General features: G+C 43.3%; 1 protein-coding gene across 2 annotated transcripts; it reads right to left on the minus strand.

Annotated features, from left to right (window-relative positions):
• Positions 1-394: 394 nt before the first annotated feature.
• On the minus strand, positions 395-18946 carry smarca4a (SWI/SNF related BAF chromatin remodeling complex subunit ATPase 4a). Of its 2 annotated transcripts, none has more exons than XM_015044595.1 (34): positions 18817-18946; positions 16732-16995; positions 16432-16564; positions 14604-15077; positions 13969-14067; positions 13467-13722; positions 12085-12211; positions 11820-11993; positions 11333-11506; positions 11084-11251; positions 10956-11003; positions 10728-10858; positions 10297-10363; positions 10091-10203; positions 9853-10000; positions 9602-9765; positions 9447-9513; positions 9247-9357; positions 8570-8812; positions 8145-8258; positions 7933-8040; positions 7724-7810; positions 7598-7644; positions 7341-7507; positions 6203-6366; positions 5109-5336; positions 3917-3994; positions 3610-3828; positions 3271-3530; positions 2402-2507; positions 2201-2302; positions 1991-2126; positions 1776-1915; positions 395-1052 (listed from the first exon to the last, which is right to left on the minus strand). In XM_015044595.1, exons 2-34 carry the CDS (start codon positions 16951-16953, stop codon positions 1020-1022), a joined length of 4908 nt encoding a protein of 1635 aa, XP_014900081.1. In that variant the 5' UTR covers positions 16954-16995; positions 18817-18946; the 3' UTR covers positions 395-1019. The 2 variants fall into 2 exon arrangements, with proteins under 2 accessions (XP_014900081.1, XP_014900080.1); XM_015044594.1 differs by having other exon boundaries at positions 10956-11006; positions 18817-18945.
• Positions 18947-19256: the final 310 nt, after the last annotated feature.

Here is a 19256-nt window from a genome sequence, read left to right on the forward strand (position 1 = left end):
GCGGGGTACATCCTGGACAGGTCGCCAGTCTGTCGCAGGGCAACACAGACACACAAGCATGCGCACACACACACTCACACCTAGGGGCAATTTTAGACAGACCAATTAACCTAACAGTCATGTTTTTTGGACTGTGGGAGGAAACCGGAGTACCCGGAGAAAGCCCACGCATGCACAGGGAGAACATGCAAACTCCATGCAGAAAGACCGGGGCCGGGAATCGAACCCAGAACCTTCTTGCTGCACGGCAACAGCTCTACCAACTGCGCCACTGTGCAGCCCCCCCCTAACATATACTTCATAAATAAAACAAATGTGGTTCATTCACTAATGCTCTCCAACAATCTGTAAATTACATCCGGTGACTTCAGAGTGACGCAACAGATCAGGCATATTAACGGATGAGTTGAGATGTCTTTATTGTACTTTATGGAATCCAGTGACAGTGACACGAGAAAAAGGTCCTGTCCCCCCCCCTCCCCTTTACTAAACGTGACCTGAGAGGGAGGAGGCGGCGGTGGGACGGACCGCGTTCCCGTCCTCGTCATTAAATTAAACACAGCGAAGACACATCCAGGCGCATTTCCACAAACATGCATCCAAAAGGGACTTCAAGGAATGCAGTACACTTTGTCTCAACGAAGACAACGACAAAAAAATTTATGTCAATTTGAATTATAATTAAAAAAAATAAAAATAATAATAATAAAAAAAGAAAGAATTAACAACAAAACCACAGCTGCTTTGTTTGCCCGTGATCTGTCCATGATGACTCGGGCTCTGTCAAGGTTCCACTTACAGGAAAAAGAAAAGAAAAAGACACTACCGTTCATTATGGGATATGGTTTAAATATGAAATAGATGGTCCATAGCGTTCATATTTTTTAATTAATGGTATACTTAAATGCTGACTGTGACACTAAAAATCAGTTCGTCTAGGTAAAACTAGGCCTCTCCTCTGGTCGCCTCCCTGCTGCGTCTAGTGAAATATAAAGTCAAGTGTAGCGACGGGATTCGCTTCAGTCGTCCTCACTGCCACTGGCTGAGCGCTCCTGCAGAGAGAAACAAGATATTTACTGCTTTCCATACAAAACAAACTGAACACACAGATTTATGTTAAACTGTAAACAAATAAGAAATGTTCAACATGAGCCCAGTCTTTTCCTCACTCACATTCCTACAGATCTCAATCCACATTAAGATGGAAATACGACTTCCTGCACATTTACAGCAGCTAATTGAACAGGGAAGGAAGGAAGAAAAAATGAAAGGGCAAAAGAAATTCAGAGTGAAAGGCAGAAAGAAAGAGAGAGGGAGAAAGGAAGAAAAGAAAAAAAGAGAAGGAAAAAAAACGAAAGGTCTAAGGGGAGAAAGAAAAAGAACAATGCAAAAAGAAAAAGACAGAGGACAAAGAGAGGTGAAAGAAAGGAATAAAGAGAGAAAAGCTGATACAGAAAGAACGAAAGGAAGAAAAAGAAAAAAGGAAAAAGAAAAGAGAAACAGAAAGTAAGAACGAACAAAAGAAAATGCAGAAAGAGAAAGCAAAAGAAAGACGAGTGGAACGAATGAAGGACAGATGATAAGAAGGATACAAGAAAAAAGTGCAGAAAGAAATGAAAAATGGGAAAAAGGAAGCAAAAATAGGAGGAGGAAAAGAAAAAAACACGGAGGAAGGAAAATAAGGACATCAACTCTGGGAATAGTTTCCTGTCCTACATTTTCTTTTCCCTCTCATATCCCAATCAGGTTAACCCTGTCTCCAGCGTCTCCCTCACCTCCTCCTGCTCATCCTCGCTGTCGTCGTCGCTGACAACGGGTTTGGCCCGGGAGCCGCGGCCCCTCCGCCTCTGACTTTTGCCCCCTCTGTCGCCCTTCTCCTTCCGGCTCAGCTTGATCTTCACCTTCACCGATCGAGCTGAAGGGGAGAAAACACGAAGACATGAAGAAAAAACAACAAAACGATGCTTCTCTCTCTCTCTCTCCTCCTCACATTCAGACTCGGAGCCTTCGTCCATCTCCTCCTCCTCCTCCTCCTCGCTCTCCTCTCCCTCGCTCTCGTCGTCTTTCTCGATCTTCTGCCTCACGCTGGTGAAGACGGACTGGAGCACGATGGAGTCCTCGTAGATCTGGAAGAGTCACAGTTGACGCTTTTAAAATCGGGACGGGAAAACAAGCCAGACGGGTTTGCGGTGGATCTCACCAGAGAGCCCTCCAGGTTGAAGGTCTGGGCGTTCTGACACAGCAGCATCACGTCCTTCTCCAGGTCGTTGAGGTTGCGGTACTTGTGGCTGCGGATCCGCTCCTGAAAGCAGCAGGGAGGGGCGGAGAGAGTGAATGGGAAGAGGAGCGAAGAGGAGCGAAGAGGAGCGAAGCGCGAAGCCGTTCCGTGTTTCTTCCTCACCTTGATCTTCTTGAAGTCCACCGGCTTGCGGATCAGCTCGTAGTACTCCGGCAGCTCCTTGCGAGACGGCAGCTGGATGAAGACTTCACTCAGCTGGCGGCCATTACTGCGGGGAGAAAACCAAAGCTTCAGCCTCAAGCGTGGAAAATGACCGGTCTGCGTCGGTCGGGACCAAAACAAGAGAGCCAACATGTCGGCAAGAAAAAAAACAAAAATGACAGAATGTCGGGTGGCGAAGGGTGTCGGCCATGTTACCTGTGGACTGTGTTGTAATTTACTTTCTTAATTATTGTTGTTCTAGAGAAATCTGTAGACCAGAAACCCGAATAACTGGAGATTGGAATCGGTCACAAACACCTCGGTTTTGACTAGACCTGTTGCGATAAATTCTGTCCCAGAAGTTATCGCGATAAACGATGATAATGTTGATTTGATACCATTTTCAGGGACTATATTGATAATTACATAATAATACAAGAACACATTGTCAGAGATCAATAAACTTCAAATTGTAATGAATATTTAACACTAGAATTGGAAGACATTATAAATAGAAATTAAAAAAAACAACTGAAACAACAAATAAAATGAATCATGAAGTCTCTGTAAATAAAACTGCCCTTCGAAAAAAAAAGGTCTGGCTGAGACCAAAGCACCAGACTGAAGACTTTTATTGTCCAGTTTTTAGAAGAAAGAGAGAGAAAAGAGAAAAACTATAAATCAAGCAAATGGAAATTATTGAACTTCTTTTAATTTATCATGTAATTTTTTGCAGCAGTTCTAGTTCTGAGCTCCAGATACTTCAACACGTGAACGTTGGTAACGATCACGAGGTTTCCTCTGACTCGGGGGCGTTCCGCCGGTCTTACCCGTCCTTGTATTTGACGACGGCGTCGACGATCTTCTTCATCTTCTTGGTGAGGGTCGGCGGGTTGGGGGAGAGCTTCTCCGCCGGTGGCCGGCCGCGTTTCTTGGCCTTCTTCCCGCTGTCGTCCTTGTCCCGGCCACGGTGGCTGGAGCTGGGCGTGGCCGGGCTGCCGTCGTGGTCGCGCTCTCTCTTGCGTTTCCTGGTCGTCTTTTTGTGCCGCACCTCCTCCTCTATGTCCTCCAGGTTTCCTTCTTCTATGGCCTAAAGAAGGAGCAGGGCGGTGAGTCAGAAGGTCGTCTCCAAACCCGGTCTGAACCCTCGGAGGTTTTCTCTGTCCCACCTTGAGCCACTGCTTCTCGGTCAGCGAGTCGCTGTAGTCCACCTCCTTGCGCTGACGGGAGCCGCGGCCGAACATCTTCTCCTCCTCCTCCTCGCAGGTCAGCCTCTCCACCTCGGCGTCGTCCTTCAGTATCCAGCCTGGCATGTCGTCCTCCTCCATCAGGCGTGGCTTCCTCTTGGGGTTGCGGGCGTCCTCGCGGCGCCTGTCCAGGTCCATTCGCTGCAACCCAAACGGGGCAGATTAGAATCCAATTCCGCAAATATCAGTGACTAATCTGCAAAAAAAAGAAAAAAGAAACTAAACTTACCATGAAAAGCTCAAACTCTTCTTCACTTCTTGCAATCATCTGATTGACGGTCTCATCGTCTGGCACCTCGTCCTCCTCCTGCAAGGAAAAAGATTTTTCTTTCATTTCCTGCTCAGGGTTTCTGCACATTTCACAAACTCAAACTTAAGGATCTTTAAGACGTTTATCACAACCGTTATGAATGAAACTGAAGACCTGCATCACAGCAGAGATTTGTGATGAAGACCAAGATGTTTTGCCAAAAATGCACATAGAATCATATGGAATGGCAACACAAGGCAGCAGTAAACTGATAATAAATTTACTTTTACGCAAAAACGCTAACTAGCTAGTTAGCAAGCATGTATTAGCAGCTAGTTAGCTGTGTTTACTTTCACCCGAGTGACGATGACTTGTTTGTTACTCCATGTGTGTCGAATCCAACACACAAGACTGACATAAAAAAAGCTAGCTAGCCACTGACCAGCTAACTGGAAGCTAATTAATGCTAAGCTCAACTGGCTCGAGCCACAGAATGGACAGAAGATGTCTGGACACAACTCTAATGTTTTCCTGACAGAAAAGTCCAGTGAGAAAAATAAACTGCATGCAATATATGTGAGTAAATAGTCCTGCCAGGACAAAATTTAAGACCTGTGATTAGCAAATTTAAGGCCAACTTATATCTTTTTAAATGGATTTAAGAGATTTTAAGGCCTTGATTTTAACTATGTAAATTTAAGACTTTTTACAGCTTTATTTTTTAAATTAAGCCTGTCGCAATAAGCAATTTATCCATTAATTGCTTGCTAAATTAAATGTAAGTTCACATCATAATATATTTTCAATTAAAATATTTCTTACAGAGATGTTATAATCCATTTTATTTCTGGTTTCAGTTGCATTTGGTTTTTATTTCCATTTTATTTATTGATTTTAGATATTTAAAATATCTTACAATTTCAAAGCGAAGTTTTCTTCACAAAGTTAAAGCATGAAAGTCTGAGAGGACAAACATTCGTTATTATGCCATCGTTATAATACTTGAAAATGGTGTCAAAACGACAATATTATCGCTTATCGCAATAATTGCTGGGACAATTTGTCATCTGGCAAAATTTCTTATTGCATCAGGCCTCCTTTAGATAGATGCTATCAGACTTAAGACTTTTTAAGTATGAACAGACGCCTCGCGGTAAGACCAGCTCCTGACCTCGTCCTGCTCCTCGTGCTCCAGGATGGCCTGCAGGAAGGCTCGCCGCTCGTAGCCGGAGGACTTCTGGTCGAACATGCCGGCCTGGATGACCTTCTGGTCCACGTTCAGCTTGTACTTGGCTGCCGCCAGGATCTTCTCCTCCACACTGTTGACGGTGCAGAGGCGGAGCACGCGCACCTCGTTTTGCTGCCCGATGCGGTGCGCTCTGTCTTGAGCCTGAAGATCCTGTGACAAAACAGCAAAGAAGAACATCGGTTCAGACATGAGAAAAAAAAACTGAAGTCAGAACAAGACGGATTTAAAACGGAGCCTTGGATTAGTTAACAACCTATTGTGTCATCCTGGACTTGTTGCCATCAAATGTCGTCTCTGCTGCCTGAATATTGAGCTGTTAGCATGTCATAAGATTGTCATGCTGAAGCCTCTCATACCAAAAACATCTTGGTTATTATTATTATTATACCAGCGCTGTGTAATTTTATTGATTCCACAATATTTCTTGATTTTTTTCCTCAGAAAGTATCAATTTTTCACCTGTGAGTATCGATACATTAAAGCCTACTTTGAGTTTTATGTAATATTTACATGAATTAAATGACGGCTATGACACACAGCATTTTTTACCCAGTTGCATATGTACATTAAAAAAATCACATGGAACAACCAAGTAACAATTAATTAAATAAAGAAATGGATAAATTGCATTATCTAATATAAGTGAATAAGACAAAAAGTTTCCTTTTCTGCATGACCAAATACACAAAGCAATTAACATTTAAACAAAGCAAATGTAGAACAAAAACAACATTTATTACGCCACTATTGCACCATCAGTTCAATCAAAGTTCATGGATCAGTCACAAAATGTCACCAAAATCACTCTGTCCCTCTAAAACCTCAGAAAATCTTAATGTATTGAATCATATCAAATCATATCGTTTGCTGAATACCGTGATATATATCGTATCGTGAGCGGAATATTATCGTGAGATCAGTGTATCGCCTTATATTGCACCATCTTCCCCAGCGGTTATTACTGTTGCCCAGCAGAATGATTGGTTTAGACCACTTCCTGTGATCCTGGGCTTCACCTGGTGAGGGTTCCAGTCGCTGTCGAAGATGATGACGGTGTCGGCAGACTGCAGGTTCAGCCCCAGGCCTCCTGCTCTGGTGCTCAGCAGGAACACAAAGTACTCCGAGGCCGGGTCGTTGAAGGTTTTCAGCAACATGCCACGGTCTTCTGCTTTGGTGGTACCTGAGGGGCCAGAAATAAAAACGTGCTGCAAAAATGCAAAAATAAAAATACATCCAAATTCCAACAGAGGGTTGATGAAGGAACATCGTTCTGAACATTTTCAGCTATTTCTCATACTTTTTTTTTTATCACTTCTGCTTTACTCTTTTTTTATTGTTTTTTTATCTAATGATTTTCACACTAATCCGGTAAGGATTGAAGAGAAAAGTGGTTTCACTCCACATTACATTACATTTATTTTATTTATTACATTTTCTCTGAGTAGATCTAAAGATAGTACGGTTAATTTACTAGAGTAATTAACGCTAAAAATAATCCCATATGCACTCATTAAAAAGTGAGAGATTTAGTTCAGATTTTAATTTTATTTTAAAGGATTTGAATTCAGGAATTTTGGCCAACTGACAATTATTTGCATACAGTATTTGCTCTACAGCCTATCCACCCACACTAGGTCAGGCCTCTGTTTGAATTAATTAAGTAAGATAATAATAAAAATAAAATTAATAATAACACTTTCTTTTGTTCAAGCATAGCACAGAATGATAAATAAAAAAACATTTATTGCATTAATGTGGTGATGAACTTCTTGGATGTTACAGACTCTCACCTTAGCTTTCAGCCACATTTTTTCCTTCCACTCAACTTTCTATCAATTTACACTGGATGCAGAACGTTTTAACCAGCAATGACCTTCCAGTTTCCCATTGATCATGCATTACATAACATAACCTATGTTTAGTTTTAAAATAAAAATGATCTTAATTCAATACATATCTGAGGAACTGAATTTTGATTTTCAACACCTGTAAGTCATGTTCACTCAAATTAATGTTCAAACTGTATTGATCTGCATTTAATAAATCTTTGTATTATGATTTCTTTTTGTATTCAATTCCTAGAAACAAAAACAAACCTTTTGATGTCACAAGGTTTATTTTTGCACATAAAGTAACTTTTTTTTATTTTCATACCATCCAAACGCAGGTATTTGAAGTTGCGGTAAGCGAAGTAGTCCTCCATGATGGTCATGAGCGACGTCATCTGGCAGAAAAGCAGCACTTTGTGTTTGGTGGCTCTCAGCTTGGGCAGGATGCGATCCAGCAGCTCGAACTTTCCCGAGGCACGGTACAGATCAGGTCTAACAAAAAAAACCCCCAACAAAAAACAGTTAGTCGTCATATCTACATACACATTCCTGCACAAGGAATGAGAGTTTAGTTGTAAGTACCCAGTCACGATTCCTCCGGAGAAGCCGAGATGCTCGGAAAAGGACTCCTACAAATAAAATGTAAACTTTAGTATTCCAGAAACGTTGGTGTGTTTACAGAACGTCACCGTTTGTGCAGCTTCGTGCCTCGATGTGCTGGAACATGTAGGGGTGGTTGCAAATCTTCCTCAGCTGCATGATGGTGTTCATCAGCGTCTTCGTCCCGCCTTTACCCTGAAAACATAAAAGAACTTTATGCAGAACCAACTAAACAAACTAAAATTGAAACATTTTTAAAGATTTTCCTGATTTTATTAAGATAAGATTTTATTTTTTTTACAAAACGACGGCGTTACCTTCTTGTCTTTTTCCGAGCCGTCGGTCAGCAGAACGCCTTTGGCCTGCATATGGCGGTACAGAACTCTCTGCAGGGCCGACATGTCGCACTTGATCACGTACTCCACCTGCGGCGACCGATGAGGGGAGATTAAAAAAAAAAAAAAAAACACATGTTAGAACATAAAAAAAACCCTCAGGTTTTCTATGGTTTTCATGTTTCTATGGTTACCTTCTCTGGCAGCTGGGCCTCCACCTCTTTCTTAAGCCGGCGCAGCAGGAACGGGCGGAGCACCTTGTGCAGACGGCGGATGATCAGGATGGTCTCCTCTTCATTCAGGTCCACCTTTGTGGTCAAACGACATTTATTAGCTTTTTATACGCTCTGCTAATCTGGAGCAAACGTCCAAAATGCCTTTGAATCAAAGCTAAAAACCAAATGTGTGAGTGTTTGATTAATTGGTCCTCATCCTGAGTGGATTAGCATTTATGCTAAATGAATGCAATAACTATTGAATAGAGACTAAAACACATTAAAAGTTGATATTTCTTCATATATTTTGTAGAATAGTCAGCGGGCTTTCAAAGGGGCCCCCAGCCTGAGGCTGATGCCGTCTGGGGGCCACGGCCTGTTAAAGTTTGGTAAAACTGACCGACCTTTTCCCCGGTCATGGCGAACGGAGCGTTGAACCACTGCTCGAAGGTGCTGCAGCTCTTGAAGATGGTGGGCAGCAGGAAGTTGAGCAGGGCCCAGAGCTCGGGCAGCTTGTTCTGCAGTGGCGTCCCCGTCAGCAGGAGGCGCCGCGGCGCCAGGTAGTGCGTGTTCAGGACCTGTGTCAGCTTGCAGTGGTGGTTCTTCATGCGGTGGCCCTCGTCCACGATCATGTACTTCCAGCGGATCTGCGGGGAAACAATGTCAGAGCAGAGCAGGGCGGAGCGGAGCGGAGCGGTTTGTGACCTTTAGATTTCAACGTTATGACTCTGTACAAAGTGCTGCAAGTGTGAAGACCCACATTTACTGGTTCTGGACTCAAAATCATTGTTATTATTATTAAAAAAAAATCTGTTTCAAGGTTTCGATTTACTTTTTTTTGTATGTTTATCTTTTCTTAAGTAAAATGGACAAAACTGTCAGTTTGCAGACGGGACAAACTAGTAGAGACACAAACTAAAAGACTTTCAGCCAGAGTTGCTTCTACCTGCTATTAGAGACTGGATACAAATACAATCCACATTTTTTAAATGCTTGTTAAAAGAAAAAAAAATCTAGAAAACCAAACAGTGCCTTGCATTATCCTACTGAATAACTGTGTGCAGAAACGGACTGCCGTTACCTTGGCTAAGACCTGCTTGTCTTTGATGATGTACTCGTACGTGGTGAGCAGCACGTTGAACTTCCCGCTCCGCAGGATGGGAACGAACGAGCGGCGAGCCTGTGGGGAGCCCTGGAAGGGAGCGGATCGCGTTCAGGAAACAGAACCAGAACCAGAACCGTTCACCAGGTGGAGGAAGCGGTAACCGAGCAACGCCTTACCTTGTAGGAGACTTTCACAACGGATGGGGCCCATTTGTCGAACTCGTACACCCAGTTCGATAAAGTCCTGAAAGAGAAGAGATTGCTTTGTGTCGGGAAGAGACACCCGGACAGCCGTCGCCGTGAAACGTTAATCTGGTCACGCCGAGACTTACGAGAGCGGTACGATGATGAGGAAGGGCCCGTTGATGCGTTTGAGCTCCATGAGGTACGTGATGAGGGCGATGGTCTGGATGGTTTTCCCCAGGCCCATCTCGTCGGCCAGGATGCCGTTCAGGTTGTTGTTGTAAAGCGACACCAGCCACTCCAGACCTTTAATCTGACAGTCGCCACAGTTAGCTCTGCCCCTCCTGTTTTTTTTTTTTTTTTAGACCAGCCGCGTCGTGGTCGGCGGTGGACGCTTTACCTGGTACTGCTTGAGCGTCCCGTTGACCATCAGAGAGGACTGCTTGTCCACTTTCTCCGTGACGGCGTGCGCCACGGCGTAGTACGACTGCAGGCCTCGGTTGAAGCTGGCGCTGCCGTATTCGTCATCGACGTCCTGCTTGGCGTGCCTGGGATTGAAAACAGCAACTCGAGTGAAAAGCGAGTCGTCGACATGTAAAAATGAGCCAGAGGAGGCGGAGCTAAGCGTTAGCAGTTACTCGATGATGTGCTGGACGTCCACTTCCGAAACGTCTTCGCTGTCGGGGTCTGGAATCTTCTTCTTCTCCTCGGTTGGAGCCGTCGTGGGCTGAGGCTGGTCCTCCGCGTCGTCCTGGCAACAAGTTTTTAGTTGTTTTTTTTTTTACAGTGAGCACCAGGAGCGAACGCCTTTTACTGTGTTTTATTTGGAGGCAGAGGATACTACCTCATCTTCCTCGTCTTCGTCTTCTGAGCCGCTGTCCTCGCTGTCTGAACGCGGCGCCACTTCGTAGCTGCAGGGAAAACGCAACGTTCCGTTATAAAAGCGAACGCAAAAGCAAACTGATTTGATAAGAACCGATGAATCGATCAATCAGCCAATATTTCCTCAGCTGGTCACTGAATACGTCCAAACTGAAAACCCTTCGGCCAGTTTTGGAGCTCAACCCACTAAACATTTGTTATTTAGGCAGTTTACAATAAACAACATCAGATTCAAAAATATTTAGCAGAAATGCACCAAACCAATTCCAATTTCCGATTTTGATTTATCATGGTGTGTCAAACACCTTGGAAAAAAAACTGAAATAAGACGTAATCATATAAAAAGTTTGCCTTTTTTTCCCCCCTAGAAAACAACCACGCCATGATAATTACCCAGGGTTCATTTCCAACCAGGCTTCCAACTGGCCAGCCTTGGGTGCGTCGACGCCTGTCAGGATATTTCCGCTGTCCACGTGGATGACCTTCACTGGCAAGTCGCTCATCTGACTGGTTTCGTCTAGAGGCTGATAGAAGAGAGAAGAAGAAGAATCAAAACGCTGAGCTGGTAAAGGGGACGGTGGCCCATAGGGAGCAAACAAAGATTTTCCTTTAAGCTCTCACCTCTCCATCAGGTCCCATAGCAGGCGCACCGCCTTCAACAGCATCTGGCTTCTTAAAACAAACACAGAATCATCGTGAGAAACACTATCACAACCTCAAGTTCAGACATTACCAGAGGCGACATTAACCTTCTTTTTCTTCTTCTTCTTCTTCTCCTTGAGAGCTTGTGCCGCCTTGTGGGCTCGCACCAACTCGGTGAGGTTGGCCACGTATTCGTCGGTCTGCTGCAGCAGGTAGGCCAGGCGTTTGTCTTTCTTCTGGTCGATGAGCTTCCGGTAGCCCTCCTCATCCTCAGCCTGGGGGAATGTTCAGAGGGAGCTCAACCCGGACTTATCGGACCATCAGGTGTTTGGATTAAAAAAAAAAAAAAGTCTCACCATCAGCCTCCGCATTCTCTCCTTTTCGATGCGCTCGTTCTCCTTCTTCTGTTCACGCTCGGTGTTGGCGTGGTAGGTAGCCACAGCCTTGGTGGCCTTCTGGATCTTGGCTGTGATGGAGCGGTGGTATTCTTTAAAGTCCTTGGCATGCTGCAGGATGCTGTTGAGGTATTCCTGTCAGGAGAAAGGCACAAACCAATCCTATGGTTCATAAAAATTCATCATGATCGCAATCAGACTTAAAATCCCAGAGTTCTCATGTTTTTGATAGCTAACTAGCCAGATACATAGCTAGTATGCTAACCAGTTAGATAGCTTAGTATGCTAGCCAGATAGATAGCTTAGTATGCTAGCCAGATAGATAGCTTAGTATGCTAGCCAGATAGATAGCTAGTATGCTAGCCAGATAGTTAGCTAATACGCTAGCCAGATAGTTAGCATATAAACAAGCACCAGCTCCAGCATTAACTGATGAAAGCTTCTCTACCTGGTGTTTCTGGCGACGTTTTCGCTCTTGTTCGATCTTCTGCTGTTTCTCCAGTTTCTCTGTGATCCGGGCCTCTCGCAGAGACTGACGCTTGCTGCGCTTGTAGGCTTTGGCGTTCAGGGCGGTTTCCAAAGCTGTGTCCCGACGCATGCAAGCCACCACCTCTTGACGCAGCTGTAGGCAAAAAACCCCCCAAATAAATAAAAAATTAAATAACTTGCTAGGAACTAATTATGATGGTAAAGCCAGTATTGTAACGGTGTACCTGTCTCTGGAATGTAAGCAGCCTCAGAGCCTTGAGCTCGATGGTGGCCTTGGTCCTCAGATCACCGGCAAGTGAGCCAGGCAGATGCTCCAGCTCCTGGATGCGGTGAACAATACGAGCTTGAAGCCTGAAACAAAGAAGCACCAGCTAATTTTTTCCATTTTCGGTACAACAACGAAGGCCCGAACTTTCTGTAGCATTGGAAAAGTCTCCAAACTTAAGAGTTTTAGAACCGTCCATGATTTGGACAGTAATCTTGGACGAACCTACATTTACTAAACTTTATTGTGCTTCTTGTTCTGCATATTCCCGCTGTGCAGCTGTTATCTTCTCTACAGCAACACCTTGTGGTCAGTATGAGTTGCAGGTGTAAACCAACGCACAAAAACACCAAGCTGTTCTTTTTAGCTCCTTACTTTTTGTTCAAAGAAGACTCAAGCACAACTTCATTCACAAAACTTCTGCCTAAATCTGTTGGAACAAAATTACATTTTACAAACAAGCAAAGCTTGAAGAACTGTTAAATGTGACTGATGTTGGTTGTGGAACATCAGTGAAGAGCTTTTTAAGCGTTTCTCTGCGTTGTTTTGTGGTGAGTTCTGTTGATGTGTGTTGTTCTTAGAACGGCTCAAAATAACCTGCATGACAAGCAGTGGTACAACATAACCGACATGCCGACGCAGAAGGTGTTACTGTGTAGTCTGTTTGCTTAGAGACGATCCGGTTCGCTCCTAATAAAATGTCCAATGACAGCAGAAATGCTTGGAAAAAAAGGTACTTTTTTCTCCCCATCAATTTTTCTTTTTTCAAACATCTTTTATGCATTTTTTACTTTTTAAATTTTTTTTTACTTTTTATTTAATCATTTTCACACAGTTCTTTTTTCTCCTTCATGTTTCTTTTTATATGTTTTATATTTATTATTTTCACACCTGTTATTTTCTCTTATTTTTAACATATATATTTTCACTTCCATTCTTTTACTATTTGTTCTACTTCTTATGTTTATTTTTATTTACTTACTATCAGCTGACTGCAATTTTTATTTACCTTTATTTTTTCTATGGATTTTTCTTTTTTAATCAAATCACTGTCATTTTAAAAAAATGTTTACATTTTATAGTTTTTATTCTAACAAATTGTTTTAATGTTTTTTATAAATGTTATTCATTTATTATTTTCACTGCTTTTTTTACATTCTATATATTTTTTCCTCTTTTTTTTTTATTCATTCAATATTTTCGTTACCGTTCATTCTTGTGTCTTTACGCTACAGTTCTTACAAAAAAATGAGCCAAAATTGGAATCGACTAGCTGAAGCCGGGAGCCACAGCCATGAGAACGACGTGGATCCGTTCTGCTCCGTATCGGACCCCCCTCACCTGTACTCTCTCTCCTGGAGGATCTCCACCGGGTCCAGCCCGTGGGGCTTCTGGATAGGCGTGATGCGGTTCTGCTTCTGGTGCAGCATCATGGGAGGGAGCTGCGCAGGTTGCCCCGGCGACTGAGTCTGCGGGGGCATCACCGGGGAGGCAGCTGGAGGCACGGACGGCGGAGCAGGTGAGGGTCTGCCGGTGGGCTGGGGGGGAATCAACTTCTGGGGAGGGTTGGATGGGGCAGCGGCGTTCACCATTGGTCCTGAAAGGGAAGAATTGATTTTTATTTTAGCACATGAAATGAATCGTGATCCATTTCAGACTGTAAGCGGGACATTATCGTAGTTATTTTTCACGTTTTTGTGTCCAGTTTCTTTTCTTAAATCGTCGCTGTTAATTGTCTTTTTCTAACTGAATGTAGATCCCTGAGAAACATCGTCCTGCTTTGTCACAGAAATGCAGAGGAATAAATAAATAATAAAAACATTAAACATTTGAATGGGTTTACCTTCAGGCCATGATTTGGGTGGTCCGTTGGCAGGCTGGCCTTGCATAGCAGGAGGAACTCCTGCGGGTCCGGGTGGCGCCATGTTGGGACCTACCATCCCTACAATAAGAAAAAAAAAAACAATATTTACCTTCATTTTTATAGATAATCAGTAAGGATGCACCGATCTGCTTTTTCACTTTTGATACCGATACCAATAATTGCGCTTTAGCATTGGCCGATACCAACCTGATACAGAAAATCAGCTGAATTCACTTAAACCGTTTTTTTTTTTTTAAATCACAGACATAAATGTACTGAGTTACAAATGTATTTGCTTGGTAACAAAAACAACTGCAACAAACCTTCTTTCAAATGGTTCAGAAAGTTCAATGGGGAATTTATTCTTGCGACAATAAAGCATGATGTCGGTCAAACCACAAAGCATAGAATTAGACTGAATAGATGTGCCCTTATGGATGTGACACTTTGTTACCAATACCTGATATATAATTTTTTTCAATATCAGGACCGATACAGATATTGATATCGGATCGGTGCACCTCCAATAATATATCTAAAAGTAACCATTTGGGTTCAAAGTTTCCCTGCTACCAAATAAATACCATGTCTTGTGTTGGTCTTCCTTCGCTCACCATGAGGTCTGTTGTAGTTGGTCTGAGCTGGTCCCGGTCCTGGTCCTGGTCCCGGCCCGGGCCCAGCAGCCTGGCCACCCCCAGGCCCAGCGGAGGGCGGCATGTTGGGCATGGGGGGCGGCGGCTGCTGCTGCTGCTGCTGCATCCCAGGCATGGGCCTCTTGCCCTGCACGGCCAGCTGCAGGTGCTCTGGGATAGGGTGATTGCGCGCCAGCATCTTGTAAGCCATGATCTGGGCCCTCAGTTGGTGCAGCTGGTTCTGGTTGAAAGGGGTGGGTCCGCCTGCGGCACCCGGTCCGACCCCTGGCCCCGGTGGTCCACCGGGTCCCGGGGGCCCAGCCCGGTTGGGTTGGCCCATGCTCTGAGCGGGATCCCCGCCGCCCTCCATGGGACTGGCGCCGGGGCCAGAGGGGGGGCCGTTGGCTGGGACGGGGCTGGGTGCATGCTCCGAGCCGCCCAACGGAGAGGGGTATCCTAGCAACAGCAACAAGACGGTGGAGAGAATTGAATGAGATGTCACAGAAAAAAAAAACAAAGAGGAACTTTTGATTTTGATTTTATCTGAGTTACAAAAACATTTAGTTTCCCCTTTAGGATAAATAAAACATTTTTGAGTTGAGGGACTCCATTAAACTTTTCATCGAGTTAATTGCAGGGACTCCAATTAATTAATCACATTTTAATTTAAAACCATACAGACAAAATAAGCAACATTCTCAATTGAAAGACTAGTTTTGCTGCTAAATTATTGGATAAATGGACAAATGAGCTCAACAACAAAGATATTTAATGTTTCTCATGTATTATTTATGTTATTCAGCTGCTTTCAGATGTTTCAGGAAACCCCTGATCATTCATAGACCTTCTTTAGAAATGTGGACTATGGATGTTGACATTAGCATTGGTGATGTTTGTGCTGAAGCTCAAGTAGCATTAAGATGCTACTTTAAGTTAGTTTGACTCCTTTTGACATGACTTGAACACAACAATGGTCTTTTTTCAGCGTCCAATCAAATCCGTTTTCGAAGCAGAAATTAACCACCAGTGAGCTAAGAAAAGCAGCTTTGTCATCCGTCGCTGTTAGCGGATGTCGCTTGTGCATCAGATATACGCGAATACCAGAAAAAATGGAAATGCAAAGGTTCCGCATGACAGGAAGCTTCGCATCGACACAACAATAAACATAACATGATTCTAAATGGCCTGGTGCTCAATACTTTAAAATATTAAAAACCATAAAAGAAAACGCATAAAAAATACAAAAAATGAAATAGAAATGATGCTAAATGGAATTTTAGTAGCTCATGGCAACAGGAACAAAACCTGTTTTATAACACTTAGTTTTTCAGATTTTTCCTACAAGTTCACAATAATTTTCCACAATTATCACAGAAAATCCCAATAAAATACATGAAGGGTTTGTTATTGTACTAAAATAAACTCAAGGGCTGTGAATACTTTAGCAAGGCGCTGTCGATGCATCTGTGCTTGTTGTTTCCTGAAAGCTAAAGCCCATAAAACACTCCTTCTCTCTGCCAAATCCACACCAGCAGAGGAGGAGAAACAGGTCGGATGGGTTCACACACACAAATATGAACGCATGCACACACACACTCTAAAGCGCCGGTTTCTCCTTGATGCAGGTTGGCAGGATGAAGAGCAGATATTGTCTCGTACTACCTCCAATGTAACAATCAAACCACACAATGATCTGAACTAGAAACTTGCGAGGGGAAAAAAATAATGTTTGAAAACGTGATTGTGTTTACTTACACACATATATATATATATATAGTTAATGAGAAGCTAATAGAGGGAGAGGAGTTACCCTGGGAATGTTGGTCCATTGGGCTGGGGGGCGGCCCCATGCCGCTGTGTCCGCCAGGCCTCATGCCCATACCCTTCATCTGACCATAGCGAGGGTCATCAGGCATCCCCTTATCGTGCATGGGGTCCATTGGCTGTTCCAGATATTCAGACATAAAGACGAAAATTATCAACTGAGTATTTGAATATTTATCACATGCATATGTTTAACATTATTAATGAGATAAAAGTGTGTTTTAAAAAACACTAGGATAAGAAAAAGCAATTGTTAAAACATAAAAAAAAAAGAAATCATTTATACTTTGTGCATCTGGTGCATGTTGTCCTGAGGATATCCTGAGGGTCCCTGTGGGGGATGGGGGTGGCCGGAGCTGGGTGGTCCTGGGCTGGGCCCCATCATGCTGTGGGCCGAGCCCGGCGAGGGTCCGGGGCTGGGGCCCATCATGCCTCCTGGAGACGGTCCCGGGCCCGGGGAGGGACCGGGCCGCGGCGTCCCTCCCATCGGCGGGTCGGGGGTCGACATCTCTCAAAAGAAGCTGGAAACGGGCAGCGGAAATTTGTACCCCTAAAGAAGAAGAGAAGATTAGAGTGACTAAAAACAAAATAGGTTTATCAAGATTATTGATATAGTGGAGCGCAAAAATAATAGTTAGCACTAAGGCATCAATCTTATCTCTTATTATGTATTTTCCGGGCACATGCTGACATTTTACACGCATAATCAGGTAGCAGTTAGTTTAAAAATGCTATATATATCAAATATGACTTGAAAGAAATTTGACTTTGTAATTTGACACTTTAAATTGGGCCTCTGTCTCTTTAAGAAGGTCCTATTCTTTATGAAACTCCATCTTCAGAAAGTCATATCAGCATCAATCCCCTACTAACCCTTTGACAACGTTTTTAATCAGCATTTCACTAAGAAGTAGCTCCTACAATGAGCTCAAGCAGATGTGGAGTTCCTCCAGGTGTTTGCCAATTGCAGCAGGCTAGTCTGAAGGAGCTCAGTCCACTCTGGTGTTTTGCACAGGTGAATGTTTGTCACGGGAGATTCAAGATTTCTCAAACATGCATTAAAGAATTAAGGAATAAACAGAAATTTTCTCTCTGAATTTATGGTAGGTACTTCTGCAGGTTCTGAACACAAAGATTGGAAAGATGGAAACAGGTTTATAAACTGGCAGATCTAAAGATGGATTTTTAAACTCATACAAATAGCGAATAAAATCTAAAAATGGCTCCATTTTTCCATACTTCTCATACCTGGAAAATGCTGTCAAAAAAAAAAAAATCCATCTTCACAAGAACCCTGTTACCAACAGGCTGATTCTTTCCTACACAAAGTTTCTCCAGATATGAATTTCTGAATACTTTGCGTCAAATAAGTATTTTTTTTTTCAGCACACTGCTAAAGAATAATCCACACATCTTTAACACTTAGCTTTAGATTTATTGTAAACATAAATGGAGATGGTTTATGTTTTTAATACGGCCGTGTCCGTTTCTAAACGTCTCCATACCTGTAAACTTGACAGTTGTGGAATGTTGCTGGGGCAACGTAGCTGAATCTACGAGTTCAAGGTTAAAGGAAATGTGACAGAAGTTATTTAAATGTCCCTTTGTGCAACATAACAATAGGCGAACAAACTAAGGGGCCGTTTTTTTTTTATCCAAATAAGCTACAAACTGACGAGTTTAAGAAATAAAGTCGAGGAAAATTCCCCCCTTCAGCTGCTGCTGTGTTTACATGGACAAGTCGGTGCCTGTTTTCAGCCATTTAAACTGTTTCAAACATTGCTAATGTTAGCTAGGCCTAGCCGGCTTTAACAGATAAGGTTACAATGACACTATTTAAACCCTTTGTCTGAACCTCGGCATTGACTAAGTGTTCAACCAGATTATTTATACCAACGGTACACCTACTTCAGTCAAAAATAAGTGTTTAAACATCATAGAAGCTACAAAAACACCGCCCGACTCAGAGCAATTTACCAAAAACACTCTGAAGCAACACATCAGAACTGCTAACATGCTAGCGAGCTAGTTCGGCTAGCCTTCCCCGGCCATGCTCTGCCAGGCCAAAAAAGTAAGAAAAACGACGGGTTTTTTGGTGATATATTTGATGCGATGCGGCGACACGTGAAAAGTTGGAGCATCACTCATTGTGGGAGCTGATTGATCCAACGCGCCTCCCGTACTCTTGGCTCACCGCTCCGTACTTCTCCTAAACCAATTTTCATTCATTGCACTGCCGCGCCACTGTAATGTCGGTCAGGCTTTTTCTCTCTTGAAAACCCCCCCACTAAAGCTAAAGCATACCCAAACAAAAGCACTAAAACATAGCTAAAAGTGTCTTCATAGAGACAGAAAGACTTAAAGTACTTACACGAGAGTTTGAATGTTGATATTTGGGTTCTGACCGGCGGCAGCGTCTTTTGGTTTTCCCCCTAACCAGAAACAAAGAGCGACCTACCCGGTTGGTTTTTTTCCTACAACCCCCCCCCTCCCGTCTCCGTCTCTCTGAGCATTGTTGTACGACTCAACAGCGCCCCCTGCCGCGCATGACAGGCCCTGCGTTTACGTGCCCGAAAGAACTAGAAGCTCGTGCCGGGGGCGGGGGGAAGGGGGAGTCCGATTACACATTAATAGGATTTAACTTCACACATTTCTTTAAAACACTAGTTTATTGTGTAATAAACTAATTCGAGCAGCGTTGGAAATTGAAACAAAGGGCCTTTTAGGTTACTATAGCGAAAGCAATTCTTACTATAACTGGGCTGATAATTAAAATCATAATAGCTTTCTTTTTCTATTAGCTAAATCAGT

The sequence above is a fragment of the Poecilia latipinna genome, unplaced genomic scaffold, assembly GCF_001443285.1.
Source record: "Poecilia latipinna isolate Pla-1442-1.1 unplaced genomic scaffold, P_latipinna-1.0 Scaffold683, whole genome shotgun sequence".
In the NCBI taxonomy this organism is placed as follows: domain Eukaryota; kingdom Metazoa; phylum Chordata; class Actinopteri; order Cyprinodontiformes; family Poeciliidae; genus Poecilia; species Poecilia latipinna.

Bases quoted from the DNA above. Each gene is read 5' to 3' on its own strand.
- smarca4a (XM_015044594.1), bottom strand. From the start codon at position 16,953: ATGTCGACCCCCGACCCGCCGATGGGAGGGACGCCGCGGCCCGGTCCC. The intron at 10,001-10,090 runs GTAACTGCTAAC...TTTCAATCCCAG, and splicing joins GACGTCCAGCACATCATCGA to GCACGCCAAGCAGGACGTCG. The intron at 7,645-7,723 runs GCACGAAGCTGC...TTTTATTTGTAG, and splicing joins ACATGTTCCAGCACATCGAG to GAGTCCTTTTCCGAGCATCT.